The 23,226-nt window shown below is 41.6% G+C and overlaps 3 protein-coding genes across 6 annotated transcripts in view; 2 read left to right on the top strand and 1 right to left on the bottom strand.

Moving 5' to 3' along the window:
* The window catches only part of LOC125301582 (ataxin-7), a 29,471-nt gene extending 27,917 nt beyond the window's left edge, over positions 1–1,554 (top strand). For all 4 annotated transcript variants that reach the window (XM_048254180.1, XM_048254181.1, XM_048254184.1 and 1 more), the window contains one exon: positions 1,323–1,554. In XM_048254180.1, coding sequence (XP_048110137.1) covers positions 1,323–1,340 — 18 coding nt within the window. In that variant the 3' untranslated portion in view covers positions 1,341–1,554. The remainder of the gene's footprint in view (positions 1–1,322) is intronic.
* Positions 1,555–4,977: 3,423 nt separating this feature from the next.
* psmd6 (proteasome 26S subunit, non-ATPase 6) lies at positions 4,978–8,802 on the bottom strand. Its single transcript, XM_048254185.1, has 8 exons — positions 8,571–8,802; positions 7,720–7,925; positions 7,360–7,505; positions 7,043–7,262; positions 6,754–6,862; positions 5,463–5,631; positions 5,286–5,363; positions 4,978–5,196 (listed from the first exon to the last, which is right to left on the bottom strand). The coding sequence occupies exons 1-8, from the start codon at positions 8,704–8,706 to the stop codon at positions 5,100–5,102; spliced, it is 1,161 nt and encodes a 386-aa protein (XP_048110142.1). The 5' UTR covers positions 8,707–8,802; the 3' UTR covers positions 4,978–5,099.
* Positions 8,803–9,107: 305 nt separating this feature from the next.
* slc2a9l1 (solute carrier family 2 member 9, like 1) lies at positions 9,108–18,052 on the top strand. Its single transcript, XM_048255434.1, has 12 exons — positions 9,108–9,195; positions 10,837–10,932; positions 11,068–11,225; positions 11,339–11,463; positions 11,615–11,744; positions 11,854–12,002; positions 12,369–12,556; positions 12,833–12,943; positions 13,212–13,313; positions 13,613–13,688; positions 13,823–13,950; positions 17,559–18,052. The coding sequence occupies exons 1-12, from the start codon at positions 9,172–9,174 to the stop codon at positions 17,742–17,744; spliced, it is 1,473 nt and encodes a 490-aa protein (XP_048111391.1). The 5' UTR covers positions 9,108–9,171; the 3' UTR covers positions 17,745–18,052.
* The last annotated feature ends 5,174 nt before the right edge of the window (positions 18,053–23,226 follow it).

The raw sequence follows: 23,226 nt of genomic DNA, 5'->3' as shown, positions 1-23,226 counted from the left end.
GATCAGAGGGACATTAGGACGGTGCAATTGAATTTCAATTTTGTCTCCAAACGAAAAATAGTATAATTATATAAATAAATAGCATAATAGAGGAAAAAAAACAATCATTTTGCCACATTCCGTTAAGAAATGGTGTTTTTGGAAATGCATACAATTTCAACTCCTACAGCGCACTGATTCACGCTACTTCTTTAAGCCACACACTCGACACGCCCCTCCCCTCCGTACACTGGCCACTCAAGCAGTTTTGGGTTGTGTGTGTGTGTGTGTGCTCGTGCAGTCGGTAGCATCATGAACCACAACGAAATTGTCAATTGAGGCGGCCAAACTACTTGTGGCAAGATGGCTAATCTAACGTTAGCACACACCTGTGTCTTTAAATCAGCATGTTACAGCTTGTCTATTATCTTCTACTAGTGCACGAGTATAACATTAGGCAAACGTGAGGATAACATTAGGCAAACGTGGGTATAGATAGATAGATAGATAGATAGATAGATAGATAGATAGATAGATAGATAGATAGATACTTTATTGATCCCCAGGGAGTATAACATTAGGCAAACGCAAACGCTACCTTTAGATCATTAACATTGATTGTTTGCTCTTTCAGTCCCATGAGACATATTTTCCAAAAACCAAACCCCACACAAAACACTCTGACCAGCGTGACTAACTTGTATATTAGCTATCAACCAATCAACTAGTCGTTTTAACCGGTGCTGCTTTGGCAGCTGAAGCAGAGGGCCAAGAGAAGATAACTAATAAAAAGACGTAGAAGAGGAGAAAGAGAAAAGCTGTGAATATGCTGCTATGAAGAGCCGACTGCAGACACAAGCAGAGATGTAGGCAAGCCTACACATGACACAAGTAGAATTCTAAAGAAAAGGGCTTTTTTATCAGATCATCAGCGAACATGTCATTGGATTTAATCCAAAATGCCTGAATATGCCACACACCACAGTCTGTAGGCCTAATCACAGTGTAATGCATCTGCAGTATGTGCTCTTATGAATAAGTAGAATTTAAGACTTTGTTATACAAGTTATTTAACTTCACTTATTATAGCCTATTAGTGAGATTTTTTCTGGGGTTATGGAAATAAGATCAGGCTAATGTACCCCTCCCCCACCCCAATGAATTATCGTTAATCGATAATCACGATTACAATTTTGACTAAAATAATTGTGATTATGATTTTTGCCATAATCGAGCAGCCCTAAGGGATTATGCTGTTCTTGCTGACTATAGGGTGTAAGTGGGAGCTCCTTGTTAATGTTAACTGGTACAGTGACTGATCCTTCCCTATACTCTTCTCACAGCCAAAGGCTCGTCCCTGACATTGGTGACCAGGGCTGGACTGTGTCTGACGGCGAGACGGAACTAGAGGACGAGGCCTTTCTGATGCGCTACTCTCGGCTTCCCATGATCCTCAGGGGTTGAACAACTTCTTGGATGGTCCGGTGACATCATGGGTAAAGGTCCTCTTAAAGCCATGTGGGTTTCAAAGACTGTGGGGGCCATGTGGAGCGTGATTGTGGGGGAGAAGGTGGGCAGGGGGGGGTGGCAGGGATTCCAGCATGCCTCACCACTAGGGGGCAGAAGTGAGCTGCTCTGGTGGCGCTGGAGGAGGAGGAAGGAGGAGAATGGGGAAGTGCCCCTGACTGGCCTGGTGCTTAGGGACAGTGGCATGGGAAAAGGGCTGGTACCACGCACTCTAGGCCGTTACCGCAACCTCGCAGTACGGGGAGCAACTGGAGAGCCAGCACGGCAAAGCGATTTCTTTTCCCCCACCACCTGTCTCTTCCATTTGTGCGTGTTGGCATGTGTGAATGAATGTGTCTGTGTGTGCGTATGTCAATGTTTATGTGAACGCCTGGGTTACGTCAGGTTAGATTCTGCTGGACTACTGGAAGAAAGGTCTGAAAATCCACAACAGATGTTTTAGAGTGATGTGTTTGAGCCATCGGGAGTTCCAACACTAAAACACAGTCAACCGCTGTAGTGATGCGTTTTTATTTTTTACTGAAAATGAAAACAATGGACAAATACAGTTTAGTTGGAGGTGTGATGAGATGTTGCAAACCAATTCCTAAATGACCTACACTGAAGACGTATGCAAACATTTAGTCTTAATGTTTCCTTAAAACTGTTGCATTCACAGAATATATATATTTCAGGATAAAAAAAACAAGTTACAGAATTATCATGCATGCCACTGTCTGTAGAGTTACTTACTACACATCACAATCAAAGTACCAAATCACCTTTGGTAAACAGACTGTGAAACGGGTCTTAAGTTATCTGATAAAATGGTGTATTTCTGTTTTTGAGGGTACAGAATACAGGTTGGGGTAAGCACGTGGCAGTTGCAAGGACATTTTTTTTTTTTTTTAACCTTGATGAAGCCAATATTTAAAAAAAAAAATATCAAAAGTAATTTTCAAAAAGTATTAGCCTAGTGAACCTGCTGTACTCAGAAAGCACATATTTTGGGGAAAAGAATCACAAGTACAGTTAACCAAACCAGTCACTACTACCAACATCATAAAAACACTTGACATGATTAGAATTCTGTAGATTCAACACTAGGTTATGTCTCATGTCCGAAGCTTGAACTGCAGACTTCGGAGCGCATAAAGCAATGGCTTACGACCAGCCGTCTTGCTTAGTGAAACAAAGTACTAACATTAATCCTCACTAACGTGATTTCTTTGAGTTCAACTGGAGAATATTGATTTTGTGGTTTTGTTAAGTCTTTTTAACGTTTTTGTTAAGCATTTTATATCATTGTCTCCCTTGACTTGGTAGCAGCATAATTTCAATGTCTGTTGCATGTGTAGGTCATGTATGATCAGTGTTGAAAGACTCACCTTGTCGGTCCCTTAAACAAAAAGGTCCTACGTACTCATACTTTCATCTACCAGCTGAGACTGCAAAGAACACTGATGTCCCAGTAATACAATACGGTTCCGACTAGTTCCAATTTGTATAAAAGACAGAGGGCAAAGGTCAAGATGACTCCTTAAGGACCCTAAGTGTTGCTTTGTCTTTGCATACTCACTCATTCTTGTGTACTTACTCATGGACACCTTGTTTGGGACACAGGTGTGGCTTTGTGTTTCTTTCCACAACACTCATGTGCTCTCAAACTTACCGCCATAACCTTCCCAAAGATGACGGCATATCTGGCACCTTCATCATGTCTGAAATGCAACTTCTCCCAGCAGTCTTATCTCCAGTATTGTAACATTTGGCACTTGCAACATAAGCTGCTCCATTTAATCATCCAATGTTTTCACTTGGAGCAAGTTGAGTCTTCTAGAAATGTAGGAACAAACAGCACCAGGTCCTCCCCATTGAGTAATGTGATGGCATTAGTTCACGTTTGTTTGGGACATTAGAATTTCCAAGTTGAGGTTTGGTTTTGTTGGTTTGTTTTGCATACATCAAGCTCATGTATTGTGTGTTAGACACAGCGTCTCGCTGCGACTCCTGTCCATGTCAACTCCAGTGATGTCAAATCACCAGACCTAGCAGAAGAAGCCGAGCGTTTTCTATCTTTCTTTGGCTTCTTTCGTACATAAGTAAAAAAAAAAAAGTATTGAAGTATCCCTATTTCAGAATACATATTTTGTTAAAAAAAAAAAAAAAAAAAGAATTGTACATATTGAGATGTATTTTTGCACAGGCATTTTCTTACAATTTTTTGGTACAATTGAGATCATTATTATTTATTTAGTAAAAAAGGATAACTTTTAAGATTATTTGAAGTGGTTCACTGCCAAGCCAATAATGCAATATGCCTCTTAACTAGCACCCGGAGCATAAGTCCCACATACGGGGCTCTTGTGAGAGGAGTTGTCCCACTGTAGTAGGAGTCTCAATCACTTGATGCAGCGGTACATTTTCAAAAAGGTCTCAAGTTTTCACTTGTCGTATTATTGCCTCCAAATCAATCAAGACGAAATTAGAATGTGAATATAAGATGGCCTGTGATACTGTGTGCGAGGCTACCTGTGTCCTTGTCATCCCCCCCCCCCACCCACACCTGTGTGTCAAAGATGTCATGAATCATAGCATCATTATCTTTGTGTATGGCAAAACGCTCAACAGAGGCTTAAGGATGGAAGCAATTTTTCAACAGCAAGGTAGATGAACTTGCACACTTTGCATCAATCGTTGCCAAACCTTAATCCGAAAACACTGCTTTTAATTGAAATTAAATTGCCTTTTTTTTTTTTTTTTTTTTAATGAAGAAAAAGAAAGTGCCTGAATTAGTTTCCTTTTGACTGTTTCGAGGGCAGAAAGTATTGTTCAGTATTTCTTTTTCTTTACATTACTTGAATGTTATGAAATGGTTTAGGAGCTTGCTTGATGAACCTGCCTACCAGTCCTACATGTGAAACCTTTTTTTTTTTCTATCCAGGGTTTTTAGGTGAGAGGAATATATTATATTTTCACAGAAATCCCAAATTTCAAGGTTTTAAGTCTGATTATTTGCTCTTAACCATTATTTTTTTGTTTGTGTTTACCTTCCAATTCCAACTCAACTGACAATGTTTCTGTGTATTTGAAACTTTGTGAGGATGATGTTTGACTCCGCACCGTAGACTTGGAATGTGAATGAGGCCGGACACAGCTTGCGTATGGGGTTATGGTTCCACATAGAAACTCATGTAAAAGTGTGTATATTTGATTTCTTTTTTTGTATACATAATCAAAATCATTTGATCAGCTGGACTTTTGTGTGTTGGCTGCTATGTAATTCATGAACAAACATAGTAGGTTAGACTTACTATTTAAAGTAAAGATTGTATAGTCTATTTGTTTTGTAACAGGTTTCTGTAAATAAAAAATAATTTATACAGTTATTTATACAAACACAATGTTTCATGTACTTATTGAATATTTGGGCTTTACCGAGTTGCATGGCAGAATTGTACAACTTGACATCAAGACATTTTGGAAAAAGTGTCTGAAAAGGTTTTTTTTTTTATTATATACACAAAAAAAGAGTAACTTATTCTGACTAATTAGGCATTAAGTATTAAGTACAACCATCAAGGTCGCTCGCATACTGAAGACTTCGCACCATCTTACATGTTGATAACTCTGGACAATTTCTGGACTCTGTTCAGCAGAAGGTCTCCCTTCTTAATAGTCTCTTGGTACTGCCAGTTCTTGCTGTCAGGCCTGCGAAATGAGAGATGTAAGAAAACCTACTAGGCATACTTCCGAATAACACCAAATTACTTTCAGTTTTTCACTCGTTTGTCTTTTACCTGTTGGTCTCAACAATCTCGTTGACCTTGTCGATTTTGCAGTGTAGTCGACCAGCTGCGATGAACCTGGACAGTTCCCTGTGGAGAAACAAAAAGGAAAATGGGACAAATGAAGTGTGCTCTGCCTCCGGACCACCCTGGGGGTGGCGTGCGTGGGGGCAGCGGCGGGGGACTCACTGGTCTATGAACTCGGTGCTGACGCCAAAGGCCTCGGCCATGTAGCCCAGGGTCAGGGAGCGGTACGACTCCAGCAGCTGGCTGTAGGCCAGGATGCGCATCTCCCGGACATAGTAGCGGTAGTGCGGCGCGAACAGCCAGTCCTTCTTCATCTCCTGCTCAACTCGAGCTGTGTGCAGACGACACAGAGGAAGACATACTGATGAATGGGGTAGGGGGAAGATAACTGAGTAACTTTGGACAAAAGCGTTTTGTCAGGATATGTAGTTTTAGTTGATACTGCTCCAATTTGAGACATACGCCCTGACCTCCTCAAATATTAGTTATGGATGGTAACCATGACTCATCCAATCTCGTAAAAGCACACGACCGGCACTGGCAGAAGTCTGGACGCCATAGAGATCAACTGATTTACCTCTATGACAATGACACATGATAATATATTGTTATTACATGATGTAAGAAATCAGCCTTGTAAATAGTACTGAGGAGTTAATCACACTCTTTCAACACTGCTTCTACTCACTTACAAACTGAAGCTTGTAAAAAATATTGACACAGAATATGTTGTAAGTAAATAGAATGATTCAGTCTGGACTCAGGTGGAAGTAGTAATGGACGGATGTCCACGGGTCAACAGCCCGAGGCAAGTGAAAGAGCATGATGGGCAAGTTGGTAGGCCGGTTACAGACCCGTTTGGTCGTTTTTTTTTCGTGCCCATCATGAGTCATTTCTCTGATGCTAACTTGTTGAAGCTAAGTGTGTGAAATAGGGCTGCACAATTATCGCAATCGCAATATGAACCAACGCAATTATCCTATTGCAAAAGCTACACAATCGTGCACAGTTACTTTTGTGACATTTCTGACTTGCATACATTTATATATTAACTATGGCACTTCTGGTTGGTGGGTGTGCGTAGTGCGTGAGGGCACAACAATTCTGATTAGTGAGGTCCACAGTCCGTCCCTGCGTCTCTGCGTGCTCACCAATCAGGGGTGGCACAAATTAAATAGACATTTTGAAATATTGAACTCGATTGACATTCAAAAATCAAATCACAATCGCAATATCTGCCAAAAAACGTGCAATTAGATATTTTCCCCAAATCGTGCAGCCCTAGTTTGAAGCTACTAACAGAAAAAGGGGGATACATTACAATGTAATAAATAAGTTTTGTAAAAGCGACTTTTTGGGGGATCAGGAGAACTATATGAGGGGCCAGTACAAATCAGATGGACTAGTCCAAGGGGAGGAAAATCGGATGTTGGACACCATGCAGCGGACTCACCGAGAGACTGGAAGAACACAGAGTAGCGGCACTCGTAGAGGGAGAACAGGTACTGACGGACGGCAGGGAGACTGTGCAGAACCTCGAGAATCTCAGCCCCCTTGATCACCTGAAGAGATGCAAATATTATGCAGTCAACCCACCAAGTAGATACACATCAATTACAGCTGAAGATAATTTTTCAACCACCATAATACACAATACAAAAAACCATGATCTCTACGACTAATATTTTGAAGTTACTGAATGCAAGATTGCATGTCTTTTCGAGTGCTCTTTTGACAGATACCTTTTCCCTAAGGTCTGGTCGCTTTAAAGCGATCATGCACACATACACAGTGTATGTGACAAAGGTCTTGTAGTCCATCAGCTCGTAGGAGGTAAAGGTGGACACGGTGTCCAGGAAGAGCTCAGCTGCCTGCTTGAAGTCACGGATGGCCACGCAGTACAGCCCCTGGTACACCTTCAAGCGATTCCTCCGATCCCAGTCACCACCTTCCTCAATGAGACTTCAGAGAGAAAAAACAATGCTTATTCTCATTAATTACTTCAAAGGGTGAAGGAGCCACTGGTTACAAGACCAAAACCTCAGGTGCATGCTTTTACCTTTTAGCTTTCTCTGTGTTGCGTGTGATGAGGTCATTGTCCATGTAAAACAAACCAATCCGGAGCAAGTAGAAGACTATGTCCAAGCGGTGTCCCAGAGCTACAGTTTTGTCATATGTCTTTCTGAAGGCTGTGAGGGCTTCCTCCTGAACAAACAAACACACACAAAATAAGTCATACTGACACTGATCACGAACATCAATGACTACAGTCATTGGTAAACATGTACTTGTGATCAACTGAGTACTCAGCATCAGCAATGGTCTGTTACACAAACAACGTGGTGAAATAATGCAATATACAGGCGCAACAGCCATACAGTTTATATAGCGCAATTATAGTTTCCTTCGTAAACGATACCTTATTCCCAATTCGTATCAAGTATTCTGCTCTGGCCATCATAGCATCCCGAATCTCGCTCTCTCCGAGATTCTTCTCTGCGTCTTCCAAAACATCATCCAACCGTTTCAATTCCTCCTCATTTGCCTTCTTCATTCTGCTCAGAAGGTCCCCATCGACTTGCCATTTCAAGTCTTTGCAAAGGACCTCGTAGTAAGGTGCCATATCTGAAAACATAAATATCGTAACAATTTGCATGGTACCAACACACATGAATACACAGGAATGAAGACACCGAAAAAGATGCCTCCCTAAATAAAGGTTTAGACTACACGTTCCCCAAAACGGAGTGCATGACTGACGTTAGCTTTATCAGCTGGCGAGCTAACGTTAGTTTGCCTTTAGCACTGACCAGATGATAGAACAAAATTTAGCTAATGTTGACCATTACTCTTTGCTTTATTTGACTAGAGTAACGTTAAACGTGTCTGAAATTATTGACCCGAGAGCAAGCAAGCTAGTCCACAAACGTCCCTCACACCCCAGCTAACATATAACGTTAGTTGCTGACTCAAATTGGCCGAAGAGTGTTAGCACAATCTGCCAAGCTATTTACCGATAGCTTCTACCTAGCTTACTAGCTAACCCTACAACAGCATGGTTAACAATCAAGGGATACAGATAAAAAGACAAATAACTAATCAAAATGTATAAAGAATTATATCACATTACTTATACCCAGATATCTGTATATGTTTTCAACCAGCCAGAGTTAATTGAACGCTGCACAGTAATCTACCAACCCTAATTGCTAACGTTAGCTGAAAAAACTGGGTAACGTTATACAAGGGTTACTAGCTAACGTTACTCACTGTTTTCTTTGATTGACTCCATAAGCTCCGATTTTACTTTTGCATCTTCTCGATGTGTCAGTAAAAACTTAAGCTGTGCTATCCTCAGGTCTGGGTTCTTAGGTAGACCCTCTTCTTCCAAATTTTCCAGAGGCATTTTGGAGTATTTTACACAGAGCTATCAATCACACACACACTGGTACTTCAACTAGCTAGCTTCTTGCTACAATGACAACGGCGAAATCAAAAACCTGTACTTCCTGTAGAGTGAACTCAACGAATGCACAAAGAGGTGATATTTAACTAAAACACTTGACAAAAATGATTGCTGCCCTCTTCTGGTGGTATGCAGCACCGTAAAGGCAAATAGGCCTAATAATTAATTTCATTTTCTACTCTACATTATAATTTCACCCAAACAAAATTATACACATTTTGGAAACCACACTCACTTTGAGATTGCCAGGACATTGCAATGCTGTCAAAGAGTAGCCTACTGTCCACCAATCACTGAACTTTCTCTCTCAATATGTAAAAAATTAATCTCTTTAAGATGCCTAACTGCATGAGCAAAAATATCACTTGGCATTGAGCACCGCTCTGAACAAGACGTTGTCTAGAAATGGAAAGTTTGTTGAAACATCTGGTAAGTATGCTATATTTTCTTATTTGAAAATAGTCTGGATTAAACCATTTTAACAACTGAGGCCTTTTTTTTTTATAGATAGGCTAATATGCAAAGGAAATTAGTTAATTTACAATTGTATAACAAACTGTGCAAGAAATTGGTACCAGTATAGGAAATACAATGAATTTGAAATCTCAAGGAATTTAAAGGGAGACTATTGCCTATCAACAGAGTAACCTAAAAAGTATTTCTGAACACAAAGTTCATGACTCAGCAGTTTGCTTTTGTCAATGAATGCTACACATGACTGTCGTTGGAACGTGATGTGCATTATGGCACGTGGGTGACGTGAATTTACAGTAGGCCTATTTATTCACTGATTAGTAAGCCTAAGGCACAAGTAACAAAAAGGAACCATATGTAAGAAATGTATTTCAATTAATCATAAAATGGCCCTGATATGTCACTAGACATTAAGAAATCATGTTCATTTCAAATACTTATATCACTGACAACTAGCCTGGCGGGCCATCCTATATCATTGAAATGTATAGTCTGGAATCGAACCATTCACCTCGCTTAATCCAAGGGGCGGGCAGAGAATTGTCTTTCAAACTGCCTAGGCATGCAATAGGCCAGCCTTCACGACCATATCCGTATCCGGGTCGGCAAAGCGGCAAATACATCCTTCTTCGAAAGGAATGACTTAAGTGCATTGTGTTGCTCAACTTTCAAAGAAAAGCACAAGTCCAACTCCTCCAAAGTTGACGCCAACGCCGATTCAAACAACCGCTCTTAGTTAAGCCATAGCCACCTTTCTTGTTGTTCACCGTCGCGGGACTGTCGTTATCCCCGCCTTTAAGACTCTCTAACAAAATAGAGCTGTGATTGGATGGCGTCCACGGCGTCAGCCAATAGAAATCCCTATGGTTTGATACTAGACGTACAGGCTGAGCAAATTAATTTGCCGCCACTAGGGTGCGTCTAGATTTCTAGGCTAACTGACAACAGTAGTCCGGCCAGGATATTGTCATTTAAAAAGTGAAGTTGCAGCCCTCAACTGATGTTGATGTTGTGTTTTGTCATGTTGTGTTGTGTTTTGGCCTGATGCGCGACCCTCCACCTATCTACTAATCACAAAGTCAGTAGTGTTTGGCATCGGGTTGGCAACCTCGAGTCAGGGGCAGGGGAGGGATACACCGCTCTACAGTAATTTGAAAGTGATTGCAGTACCAGTTTTGGCCACAATCTTACATATGCTTCCTTTAAACAGTGTAAATACTATTGAATTTTATAGTTTTAGAAATTGGTCACAGAAGCTGCTTAGGCCTTCTGCCTGCTCAAAAAGAACTAACTTTTTTGTTCAGTTACAACAAGCTCAATTGTTCCCATGGCAGTCATAACATATCTGACAATCTGGACAGCACCCTAATTCTTTTTCATGAAATTGTGCATAAAAGAGTGATATTGAGTTTACTTCTAGAGATTTGAGTTGAGAGCACTCAATTAAGTGATTGTTTAGAGCTTAGGTTCTACAGCGTGTGAGCTTAACTTGTATGAATTTGCCAGGGATTCTAATGCTCCTGCTCCTGTTGTGTAACCATCATCTAGTAAAATCTGGATGCAGGCAACATCTGACTCTCACAATTCCTCACGCAGATCCGGGGAAATGCTGTGCTCTTCATTATTGTGCTGGGAATGGGAGGAACATTCCAGAATGGATTCCATATCACTGTCCTCAGCTCACCTTCACCGGTAAAGTGGACTATACCTTTGACAATACTTTTGTCACTCTTCTTCAAAGTCTTCAACACCGTATTAATGCTTCCCTGTGAGATCATATTGTACGACTCTCCATCACACAGTCGCCCTGGTTTGCTGTCTCTTTAGTTTGTGAAGCGCTTCATTAACAGTAGCTGGACAGAGCGTTATGGACCCCCAGGGCCAGACACAGTCACATTTATCTGGTCTGCTGTGGTGGCACTCTATGCCTTAGGTGGATTCTTTGGGTCAGTGGGAGTCCGAGTAATCACTGGAAAGCTGGGAAGGTAATATTCTAGTCTGTTATTTCTGTTATTTTTTATCATCACATTCACATATTTGATGTTTTTATTTTTTATTCTTGTGGGGATTATTCACATGCAGTGTGTTCACCTTTCAGGAAGAAAACTATGATCTATACTAATGTGGTCAGTGTTGTGGCTTCAGCCATGATGCTAACAAGCAAATACGCAAACTCATTTGAAATGATCCTCATTTCACGGTTAATGTTTGGGTTTACATCAGGTAAGATGTTTTTATACATTATTAAAAGTCTGTATAAGTGATTATGATCTATAGATTTGAGCAATTGTGTTTTGGAAATTAAAATTGCTTCTTGAATACATCTAGCTGAACGACTGAATGAATAACGTCTACCCTTTATTGCTAACTGCAGGTTTACTTGGTAGTGTCCATGTCATTTACCTTGGGGAGAGTTCCCCAAAGAGACTAAGAGGAATGGTCACACTTACATCAGCAACCTTCACGTCCATTGGTAAACTGGCAGGACAGTTTGCAGGCTTAAGGTCAGCTAGAAGTATTCCACAAAGACTAATATTGATTGAAATCCAAATGTACTAAGCATGTCATTTTCGACATACTGAAAATGTTTTGTTTGTTGTGTGAACATGTCAGGGAGGTTCTAGGCCGTGAGGAGTGGTGGAACATCCTGCTCAGTGTCCCGACAGCGTTCACCCTGATCCTGCTGTTTGTTCTTCCGTTCTTTCCTGAGGCACCGCGGTATTTACTCATAGAGAAAAACAACGCAGAGAAATGCAAGAAAGGTGACAAGATTTGAACATCCCATCAGCTGAGAAAGGTGGGGGTAGGGGGGGGGGTTGTGGTCAGTGCCAGGGCCTTCCCAAATAAGTTACACTTTCAAGGAGTTGCAAGTCATGGATGACACTGCCTTTGGCATGACTAAAGTCTCATACAGATGATTTACTCTAACCACCTCAGCACTTGTTACAAGACCAATCTCATGTTCGACAGCATATAGCTTGGAGCTGCAACACCCACAGTGTTTTATACCTAAACATCAAAATATCCAGGACATTTTAAAGAATAGTTTGTATATAATAAGCACACCTCCAAACTCAAACCTAACTCTCTCTCTCTCTCTCTCTCTCTGTGTGGTGGTGGACTCTCAGCCCTGCAGTGTTTGTGGGGTCCTGGGGACTATGAGAAGGAGATGGAGGAGATGAAGGCAGAGCAGGCGGCCATCGGGGGCAAACGCTCCAAGAGCCTGCTGGAGCTGCTCCGAGATAAGAACGTCCGTTGGCAGCTCATCACCATGCTGGTGGTCCACAGCTGCATCCAGTTCTGTGGCATCTCGGCCGTAAGACTACAGCACCTCTTTTACCCTTTAACAGGCTTTGGGGGTAGGAGCCTGCAATGATGCTTGCTGAATTCATCACATGTGCATGCACCAAATGCAAACAAACTACCATGGTGACGGCACCACATCTGTGCTTACAGTGGCCTACATTATTCATGACCAAGGAGAGCCCAAAATACTCAATCTCAATCTTGGCTCTAAATCTGGCTCTAATAAACTTTTTAAAAATGTCCTATGTGTTTGAGTCAGAATTCTAAACATTTCTTCCTCCTCTAGATCAGCGCCTTCTCCTACACCATCTTCCAGGAAGCTGGCATTTCAGAGGACAAAATCCGCTACGTGACTCTGGGCATTGGAATGTCCGAGGTCTTCACCTCCATCTCATGCGTGAGTTGTAGCCGACACGACACAGGCCTGTCCTGAAATAACGGAGTCTGTTGTCTGGCGGTCAGCATAAGTGAATGGGGAAAGCGGAGTGTTTTTAACGGGATAATAAATCACCTGCGTGCTCCTCTGGTGCCGTCCACCCTCTCCGCAGCACCAGCAGTAATGACACTGACCGATGGCGTGGCCAGGAGCCAGCTGGACACTCGTTTACTTCTCTATCCATCTTGTTTATTTATCAGTTTTTATTTGTGTTGCTCTGTGTCCACAGGGGCTCCTCATCGAGAGCGTGGGCAGACGGGTGTTGCTATGGAGAGGATTCGCTGCCATGTCTGTGATCATGGCGTCAATCACGATCACGCTTCTGCTGCAGGTCAGTCTTCCTCATCCTCACCACTTTCCTCCCTCTGTACACAAATGATGAAATCTTGTCTTCTGCTGAAGACTTCAAAGGTCTCGGTGAAAAGAATTTCTCCAAGGTGCCTAGAGTATCTAACGTGCTCAGATAACGATAGAGATGATTCTGAGAGAACAGGATTATATTTAACTTTTGTCATTTTGCCACATCCTTTTGCACACAGTGAGTCATTCTTTTGTCAGTTATTATCCAATTGTTGTATTCAAATGACAATAATGTGTCCTCTTCTGTCTCACTTCCTTATTTGGGCGAAGGACTTTGCCTCCTGGATATCTTTCTGCACCGTCGCCTTGTTTTTCCTCTTTATTATCTTCTATTGTGGAGGACCTGGTATGTATGACAAACACATAGGCTTCATCCCAACATGCAGGCACTTATGCATACTCTGAATGGTGTCAGCCTGCTCAAGTAGAGAGTGTTTCGGCCAGCTGAAGTAAGACATTCTCTCGCTGCCTCTCTTCCAGCTGGAGTTCTGCCCTCCCTTACTCATGAGATCTTTATCCAGTCGTGTCGGCCTGCAGCCTTCGTGTTTATGGGGACGCTGCGCTGGCTGGGGTTCACCGTGCTCAGCTTCATCTTCCCCTTCCTCATAGTAAGTCAGATGACGTGGAGGAGGCAACATACTGTTATTGAAAGAAATGAAATTATTTTTTTTAGAATAAGGGCCCGTCCACACGGAGACGCTTTTTAGGTTAAACGCAGAGGTTTTGCTTCGTCTTGGCCGAGCGTCCAAAAGAATCCTGTAAATGCACTGCCCAAAACCGCACTTTTCTGAAACCTGGTCCCAGAGTGGAGAAATCTGAAACCGTGAGTCCGTTTGAATTGTTTAGACAGCGAAAACCCAAGACATCCTGCTTATGCATGATCGATGATGTCATCGCCACACCTCAGCTGCCCTGGACTTGCACTTTTAGTATTACCTAACAATACTAGTTTTCATACATGACATTACCTATGATTACACTCAGATAAATATCACAACTGGTGCTGCGCAGCGCCGATAGCTTATGACTTGGTGGACGGTGTTTTTTAATGCATTCTAGCTACTGTCAGTGACGCGAGAGAACTTAAGTTATTAGGAAAGTGCGGTGTAAGTTTAGGCTACATTAATTTGTGCGTAGTGCCAGTGTCATTCATTTATTTTACATGTCTTACAACAAATATACATGCATTCACAGTCGAGTGAAATCAGATATAAGCATACAAAGACGCTTAGAACTCACGTTAAGCTGGTAGCACACTGAATGCAAATGCGCGATTTGATTTGATGTAGGCAAACGTATTGACTGTTACTAAGGAAGGTTTTTTAGCAATATTATAAATGTGGCGACAGAATACCCTAGAAGTCGGGTAAGCCTTGCGTTTAGTAGCCTAATTGCGGTGATAGCCAAAACTAATGTGAATCACGGACTATCCTACAACCAAAGAAAGTAAAGGTGATTAGTAGGCCTACCTGCGTTAGCCAAATAAAGGACGGGACTGCACCCTTCACAAACCATAAAATAAAGTTTATTAGTTTTACAGTTGACTACAGTTGACAGTTCACCATCAGTCCACACAAACAATTCTGGTTTCCTTGCACTATCCATTTTGTCATAGCCTATTCTGTCTGTAAAGCACACAAACTTTGGTCAATTTCTGTAAAGAAACAGTGCCACCTATAGGCCTGGGGTATGAAGTAACGTGTTGAGTCGTGTTGAGATGGATCCGTTTGGACGCAAATATTCTTGATGCGGTTTCAGGGAAGACGGAGGAAAAAAAGATCGGTTTCGTACGTGTGGACTAGCCCTAAGAAGAGTTCTTTGAGATTCCTTTGCTCCGGCTGAAAGGTAAAGTCATTAAGATCTCTGAAGAACAATGAACCATTGTTATGCACGTGGGTCTATCATGCAAAAGCAGCCAGGCTTAATAGGTTTAACTAGAAAATGTAATTTCGAGGAAATTACCAGTGCATGAAAATATAAACATACTGTATATTAACATAAAATGCAAAACAAACTTTTATTTGATAACAGTTGGCAGAAGTCATAGTTGATAACAACTGACAGTTGAAATGGCTGAACAGTTAAATAGTTGAGTAGTTTAAATAGTTAAATTATTTAATAGTGAATTATTGTAGTGAGGACATTTATTTTGAAACAGTTGTGGGCAGAGGAAATAGTTGAACAGGATCTGTAGAGCCAGATTGTATGTTTAAAGCCTGAGACAGAGTATATAGTTTAAAAGTTAAATCTAGATAGTGTAATGGATGTTGATAGACAGAAAGTTGAATGGTTGTTGATAGGCAGATTGTTGAATGGATGTTGATGGGATAGTTTAATGGGTAGATGAGTGAATGGTTTGAAGAGGATAAATGGATAGAAAGTTGGATGGAATGTGCCTTATATCCTTGTAGAATGGAGATACACAGAGAGAGTTGGCCTAATTGAGCAGAAAGCCGTTGATACAGGTGCAATCAGTTTAATTAGCTTTTTGATGGGACCTAGTTGAGCAGCTGGTTGTTGATACAGGTGCAAATCAAGTTAATTAGCCCATTGTGATGTCATCAGCCCATGTTAAGTCTATGGGGAAAAATAAGCTTGTTTTTTATTAATATCTCAAAATGTATAAAGTTTACAAAAGTGAAAAATACATTCCATGTCCTTTTCAAGACCTACGTTACAAAGTTTGAACGAAGTTTCTACGTTAAACGGTTAAAGCTGAATTAGACGCAGAAACTTGGTGGGAAGAATAACTAGAAAATGTAATTTCGAGGAAATTACCAGTGCATGAAAATATAAACATACTGTATATTAACATAAAATGCAAAACAAACTTTTATTTGGAAACAGTTGGCAGGAGTCATAGTTGATAACAACTGACAGTTGAAATGTCTAAACAGTTAAATAGTTAGTAGTAGTAGTTTAAATAGTTAAATTATTTAATAGTGAATTATTGTAGTGAGGACATTTATTTTGAAACAGTTGTGGGCAGAGGAAATAGGAACAGAATCTGTAGTCTTAAGAGAGCCAGATTGTATGATTAAAGCCTGAGACAGAGTATATAGTTTAAAAGTTGAATTTAGATAGTGTAATGGATGTTGACAGACAAAGTTGAATGGATGTTGATATTGTTTAATGGATGTTGGTGGATAGTTTAATGGGTGGATGAGTGAATGGTTTGAAGAGGATGAATGGATAGAAAGTTGGATGGAATGTGCCTTATATCCTTGTAGAATGGAGATACACAGAGAGAGTTGGCCTAGTTAAGCAGAAAGCAGTTGATACAGGTGCAATCAGTTTAACCCATTTACTCCTGAAATGCCATGGCATTCTAGACTAAATAACCATATTTCCTGAGGGTTTTCTGAAAAAATACTAAGAATTGTCAACGTCTACCAAAACCTTACTATCTAAGCCTCTGTACACCTAGAAACATGAAATAAAAAGCATGCTGCGCTACGCAGCATCCAGCGGGAGAGTCAATGCTGTGCTATGCAGCAACAGGCGGGAGATAGAATGTTGCGTCGTGCAGCATCCAGCACAAATGGGTTAACTGGCCCTTTGATGGGTCCTAGTAGTGAGCAGCTGGAAGTTGATACAGGTGCAAATCAAGTTAATTAGCCCATTGTGATGTCATCAACCCATGTTAAGTCTATGGGGAAAAATAAGCTTGTTTTTTTATTAATATCTCAAAAAGTATAAAGTTTACAAAAGTGAAAAATACATTCCCCACGTGTCCTTTTCAAGACCTACGTTACAAAGTTTGAACGAAGTTTCTACGTTGGTTGAAGCTGAATTAGACGCAGAAATGTGGTGGGAAGAAGAAGAAGAAGAAGAAGAAGAAGAAGAAGACTTCGGATAACAGAACAGTGCATTTTCATGCACTGTAATTAGCTACTCTGCGTTTACAATTACAGATTGTACTACTTAATGAGCTGTTATTTGTAGATCAGTTCTTATAGGCTCTAGATCCTTGTGCTTAAGACTCTATATCTCTCATGCACTTATTAAATGCCGTCACTTTGAAAGTGCTTAAATGCATATTAAAGTTTGACAGCAAAAGATTGCAATTTTTACAGCTGGCTGGGTGAGTTTTCTGGGGGTTGAGAAAACTCCCACTCCCACTGTAATTCCCACCCCCATGGAGACCTCTCTCTCTCTGTCTCTCTCTCTCTGTCTCTCTGGCATTCTCTCATCTCACTTCTCTCTCCTTCCGTAGGCCCAGCTGAAATCCTTCAGCTTTTTGCTGTTCTCTGGAGCATGTTTGGGTGGTGCTTTGTTTGGGTTTTTCCTCCTGCCCGAGACCAAGGGCAAGACCCTACTGGAAATATCCGAGGAGTTCAAGAGGATCAAAGTGTGTGGGTCTCCGAAGAAAGAGGATGTGTGTTTGGCGACAAAGTTTTAGTGCACTTGTGTAGAGACCTCTTGTATCAATCGCTAAGATGACTGACTGTAGTCCTGCTCTTTAGCTGCATGTCTCTGCTGCACTTTATTCATTCACAATAAGATTGGTCATCGCATATGTCATTGTGAGAACAAAGAAGGTTTTATCACTTTGAACCATTCATGGCACTGAAGGTGACTTTACACCAAGCTCCATCCAACTGTGACCCATCCAACTGTTACAACCTCTGGACTGTCATTGTATTAAAATATGTGTGTCTGTAAACTGACTGTTTAACACCCTGTAAAGCGCCATGAGACATGTGCAATGTTTTGGCGCTCTAGAAGTGATATTAAATTGAATTGAAATTGTAAAGAATATGGCTTGTGATATGTAAGACTCTACCCTGTAGGGTATTCATGACATAGGAAATATTGTGGGGCTAACTAAAAACCCTTCACACAGCTTTTCTTTGGTACTTTGGTAGAAGTATCAAGAAATGGATCATGTTCAAAAACTAACAATAAAGGTGCCTCGTTGTGTTATCTCTGTCTATACACAACGAGGCACCTTTATTGTTCGTTTTAGAACATGATCCATTTCTTGCTTAATAAGATGGTTGTTCATTCCTAATTTCAGAGAGACCATTATAAACACATGTTTAGTATTTTGAATGCCTTCCACCTTGCCTTGAATGCCACCTCTTGTAGCGCCACACTAGCCACCACAGACATCAATGCTGTCAAATGCAGCAAAAAGAACGCATGCTACAACTCATTTAGCACTCCCCTGCTTAGCACGGCCTCTCAGCCCTGTAGCTGCATTCTGCCCGCCAAGACAGGGATCTTCATTAACTCCGACAGCCACTCGAGACCTGGCAGGGGACCTGGACTGGCGGAGCCTTCAGCGAGGGCTCTCTTATCAACGCCAGCCAGGCTCCACAGGCTTAGGCAGACTCATTTACGCCGTCTGTATGCGCTGAGCGTGGTGGCGCTTTTTTTTTTTAAGGAAGGGGAAATGATTGGTGCTATCTTTGGCTGAAATTAGATGTGGTATTAGACCTGACCCCCCACAGAGCCTCCCTTATCTCCTAGAAAGGATGAACCAAACCGATGAATTAGAATCGCGGTGGGAACGTTTAAGGTCTTTCGTCAAGAGTTCTTAAGCTGTTTTCCTCCAGACTGTTTGGACTGGCCACTATTGACGTGACCCAAGGTTTCATTAAAGTGTGTGTCAGAGCAGAGAGCACCAGAGAGCCAACATTTGGGTGGATGTAGCCTGTGCAGGAAGTGTGGATGATTTTGTGATTTAGTGATAAATTCAGGCAATATTTTAGTTAGATTCTATACAACCATAGCATGTTGGTATTTAAGTTTTAGCCTATAATATAAGCCACATGCAATAGCCTAGCTACACATGTGTAATACAATTGACTTTATACTATATGATTTTTGTATTATTTTATATTTTGTATTATAAGTATTTGTATAATTTTACCAACATCTCTCTTTATTGCATTAACAGCCTATACTGTTAGTACAATGTAAAATGTTAGAGGATAGAATTCAGTTAGTTCTGCTTTTGTAGTAACATATTACAGTCAGTTGGGGGAGCTATTTATCCGTCTTCCCCAATGTACAATGTACACGTCTTCCCATGCTAAGGGCAACCTGGGCCTGTGTAAGTGAACGGCAGTTTTTCAAGAAACTCCAGCTCAAGCCAGTCTTCAAAGGTTAACTGTGTGTTCTTTTGTGGTGCACTGACACTTACTTGTTGGCAGGAAACAGCAATTCTACAACTTAACTATGAAGTCCCAAACTGCATTTTTAACTGCCAGATAATAAACCAGGTTGATAAACCTTTAGTTCACATTTGAATAAAAAAAAAAAGCACTGCACCAAAAGACACCCAGAATAGAACACCCTCAGTGGAAGAGTTAATCATTGTTTACACTCACCAGCAAGTGCATGTGTTTGTCCTTTTTAATCTCTGCCATCCCAGTAGCAAAACACCAGCTAATCTGGTCAAAAGGTCCATCTGAGACATGGAGACGGGGATTAGATTACTGTAATTCTGTCACACTTACTCTACATATCCTCATAGCAACGGCCAACAACCAACGGGACTGGGTCTGGAAAGCCTGCACATGTTTGTTAACTTGGCAGCCATTTTAATTACAGGAAATGCATAGGCCTACACAAAAGACCTTGGCTGAAAGCAGGCGGTATTAAGATTGCAAAGCAGCCAGGCTACCAACGTGCAGAACCGAGGGTTAGTTTAGCTACCTGGAGGATCTGACATTCAAGGGAAGTTCACTGCAAGGACAGACAGGAAAAGCCTTCTCCTCCCTCAAGTACTTTCAGGTGAAAATGTAGGCCATTCCTCCTACTCAGCCATATTTAAATTCTAAGTGAGCTATGAGCAGAAAACAAAGAGCACTCCGACGAGAAAGGGTTCGTTAACTAGTGCCGGGAAATGGCGATGGATGAAGATACATTAAAACTACATTAATGTTGAAAGCCCCCGTTAAAAATCAGATTGTATATATTATCATGACAGCAGCAATGTGTCTCCGCGCTAGCAAAGTGAAGGTGATGATTTACTAGACGCTAATGTCATTAGCGATGATCGTGAGGCAGCGCTAATTAGAAGCCTGGATCATTGGGCATATCCAGCAGTGCTGTCTGATGACATGATGTAGACTATAAATGGAACTTTGTCTGCTTTTCTCTCCGTCCTGTCAATGTCAATGAATAACAATGTCAACCAGAGTTTTGCAATGGCAGACAGTTGGCAGTTGCAGAAGAATCCACTTAATGTGGATGGTGTCAAATAGTTTCAGCACTCTTGAAAGTGATTTTAATCTGTGTGGATGAACAGTACAGAAAGATAATGTGGCGTGGCGAGAACAAATCCTTAGTTTATGACCTCTGTAGGATACAGCCTGATTATAGATATTATTCAGAATGCTTTTAATAGCCTACTGTTCTGCAGGCCCATAGGCTACCTATGTAAGTATGTGGAGTGCACCCACTGCAATTAAAGCATAATTAACTGCAGTACTTGTACAGTGGAAGAAATATTTGAGCTAAAATATGGTTTTAAGAAGCCCTAAAAACGGCTAGGCTGATTGACTTTCCCTGTCTGACAGCAATTTATGAATGTGTAGTAATATCAATTAACAATATAGGGGTCTCCAAACCAGAAGAAGAAACAATCACTTAAATGGGTTTTAGGCTTTTTTAAAAGTATTTTTTAGACAGAAATTCCTAAATATAAGAATGCTCTCTCTCTCTCTCTCCTACACTCAATAAGTGAGTTCATTATGGAGGTGTTGTGAATGAGCCATGCATTTAAGCAGTAAGCGCTGTAGGTCACACTGATTTGAGAACAGCTAAGGGGCCTTGTTAGGCACGACGTGCACGCGGAGCCCCATAGCTGTTCTCAAATCCGCTTTAACCCTCTCTGATCGAGCTGTGCTAGCGCAGTAATATAGAAATGCGCTCAAGGCGTATGTTTGTGCCAATCATAATCAAGGACCGGAACTATCCGTTTTAGAAATGCATATGAATCAAAGATTATAGAGCGCTACGTTCTAAGATCTTTGATATGATTATGAATACCTTTATTTGTTGTCCACACACTACATACCCACACCCTTAACAGGCGGTCAGTCTCAGCCTTCAACATAGCTACCCCTGTACTGTCACGCATAAAGCAAAAGAAGCTCTCAGTCCTCCTGCATAATGGCCCTTCAGAGCCACGTTCCTGCTCAGGAGGGACTGTGAGCATCTTCATTCAGGTTTATGGGCTCCATGTTTAGCTCCGCCACATGACCGCCTGCCTGCGCACACCCCAGCCAAAGGAATGTGGGAACATTGGTTAATTGGCGGTTAAAAAGGAGAGAAAATCTGTCTAACAGTGTGGGTATGTGTCCGTACCAGTGGGTCTGGCTAGGCGCAAACTCATGAAACACTATGATTCAGCAGACTATAGGCAAAACAGGCAAATACCATGTGTTTTTCTACAGGGGAGCCAAGCTGATTGTAACTGTTATTACATTTCTTTGCAGCCATCTTGTTTGTGTGGGGCAGAAGGGATGGTAGCTGTGAGGTGGTGACTGAACCAGAGACCAGTGTGTGTGAGACGGACTCTAGGTGGGTTTGGATTGGGGTACGGGGAAGCCCTCGTTGTGTTCAAATAGCCAGAGATCCAGTTGAAACATTCTACAGCACGTCTCTATTAACACTGTCTGGGACTCTCTCCAGAAGGCCTGTAAAGGAGCCAATGTGAATGACAGCTTTTTGGTTTATCCTGCCAAGTATTTGGGGAAATATGTGGAGATTTGATTGTTTTTCCCCAAAGGTGTTGTCAGTTTATAGCACTTTTAGAAGCCTCTCTGCTGGTACTGAGTGCTTGTGCATGTTACAGCTTTTATCTGAATTGCTTTTGAAAGGACGTCAACCTCACATTCATTATAACACAAGGCAGAGAACTGCTGTCCCTGAAGTGCTGTTCATTTACAATGAAGAGCACGGAAAAAAGAGAAACTAATGAGTAAATAAAAAGGGGATGAGGAGGGGTAGAGAGAGAGGGGGAAAGAGAGAGAGGGGGAGAGAGAGAGAGGGGTAGAGAGAGAGAGGGGGAGAGAGAGAGAGAGAGGGGGAGAGAGAGAGGGGGGAGAGAGAGAGGGGAGAGTGAGAGAGGGGAGAGGAGAGAGAGAGGGGTTGAGAGAGGGGAGAGAGAGAGAGGGGGAGAGAGAGAGAGAGGGGGAGAGAGAGAGGGGTAGTGAGAGAGGGGGGGAGAGAGAGAGGGGGAGAGAGGGAAAAAGAGATTCTCTGCTGATGAGTTTCAAATTACTTTCATCTGCCTCACAGTCCCCCCAGGATAGTAGTCGTGTGCTTCGATCAATACCAATCCAGATGGAAATTAAGATTGAGACTCTCTCTCTCTCTCTCTCTGGAAACAATGATCCAGAGACAGGGTCCTGCTGGCATCACACACATTGCCCGTGCTCTCCAGGGACCATGTGTGTGTGTTCACAAAAGAGAGAAAGAGTGTAAAAAAAAAATCCCCAAAGTCATAGGAGGAGAACCATAATGTGGATCACATGTTCACACAGCTGTGTCTGTCGAGTCCCTGCCAGCCAATTGAGAGTGTTTTCCTCAAGGTTATTTGGCCCCCGCAAAGACCTAAATACACGCAAACCATACACGCATCACATCACTAGACAAACTCATATGATACATGTTAACTATGCCCTGAAAGAGCTTGTGCCGATATTCAATTTAAAAAAATGCATTCTTTTGTCCTCCAGCTCAGAGGTTTGTACAGTTCCAGTTCACCAAACTTTTCCATGTAAAAAAAACATGGAATATACTAAATGTTTAGGCTGATGCTTGGTCTGATTACTTATTCAAAAGGAAAAGGGAAGTGTTTCCAAAAAAAATTTGTTTTGTCAAGGCTGCAAGAAAAAAACTAATTTCTGCAATTACCATTGAGG

Source organism: Alosa alosa, chromosome 10 (genome assembly GCF_017589495.1).
Source record: "Alosa alosa isolate M-15738 ecotype Scorff River chromosome 10, AALO_Geno_1.1, whole genome shotgun sequence".
NCBI classification, from domain to species: Eukaryota; Metazoa; Chordata; class Actinopteri; order Clupeiformes; family Clupeidae; genus Alosa; species Alosa alosa.
The sequence above is the reverse complement of the archived record's forward strand: the minus strand, read 5'-3'. Positions and strand labels throughout refer to the sequence as shown.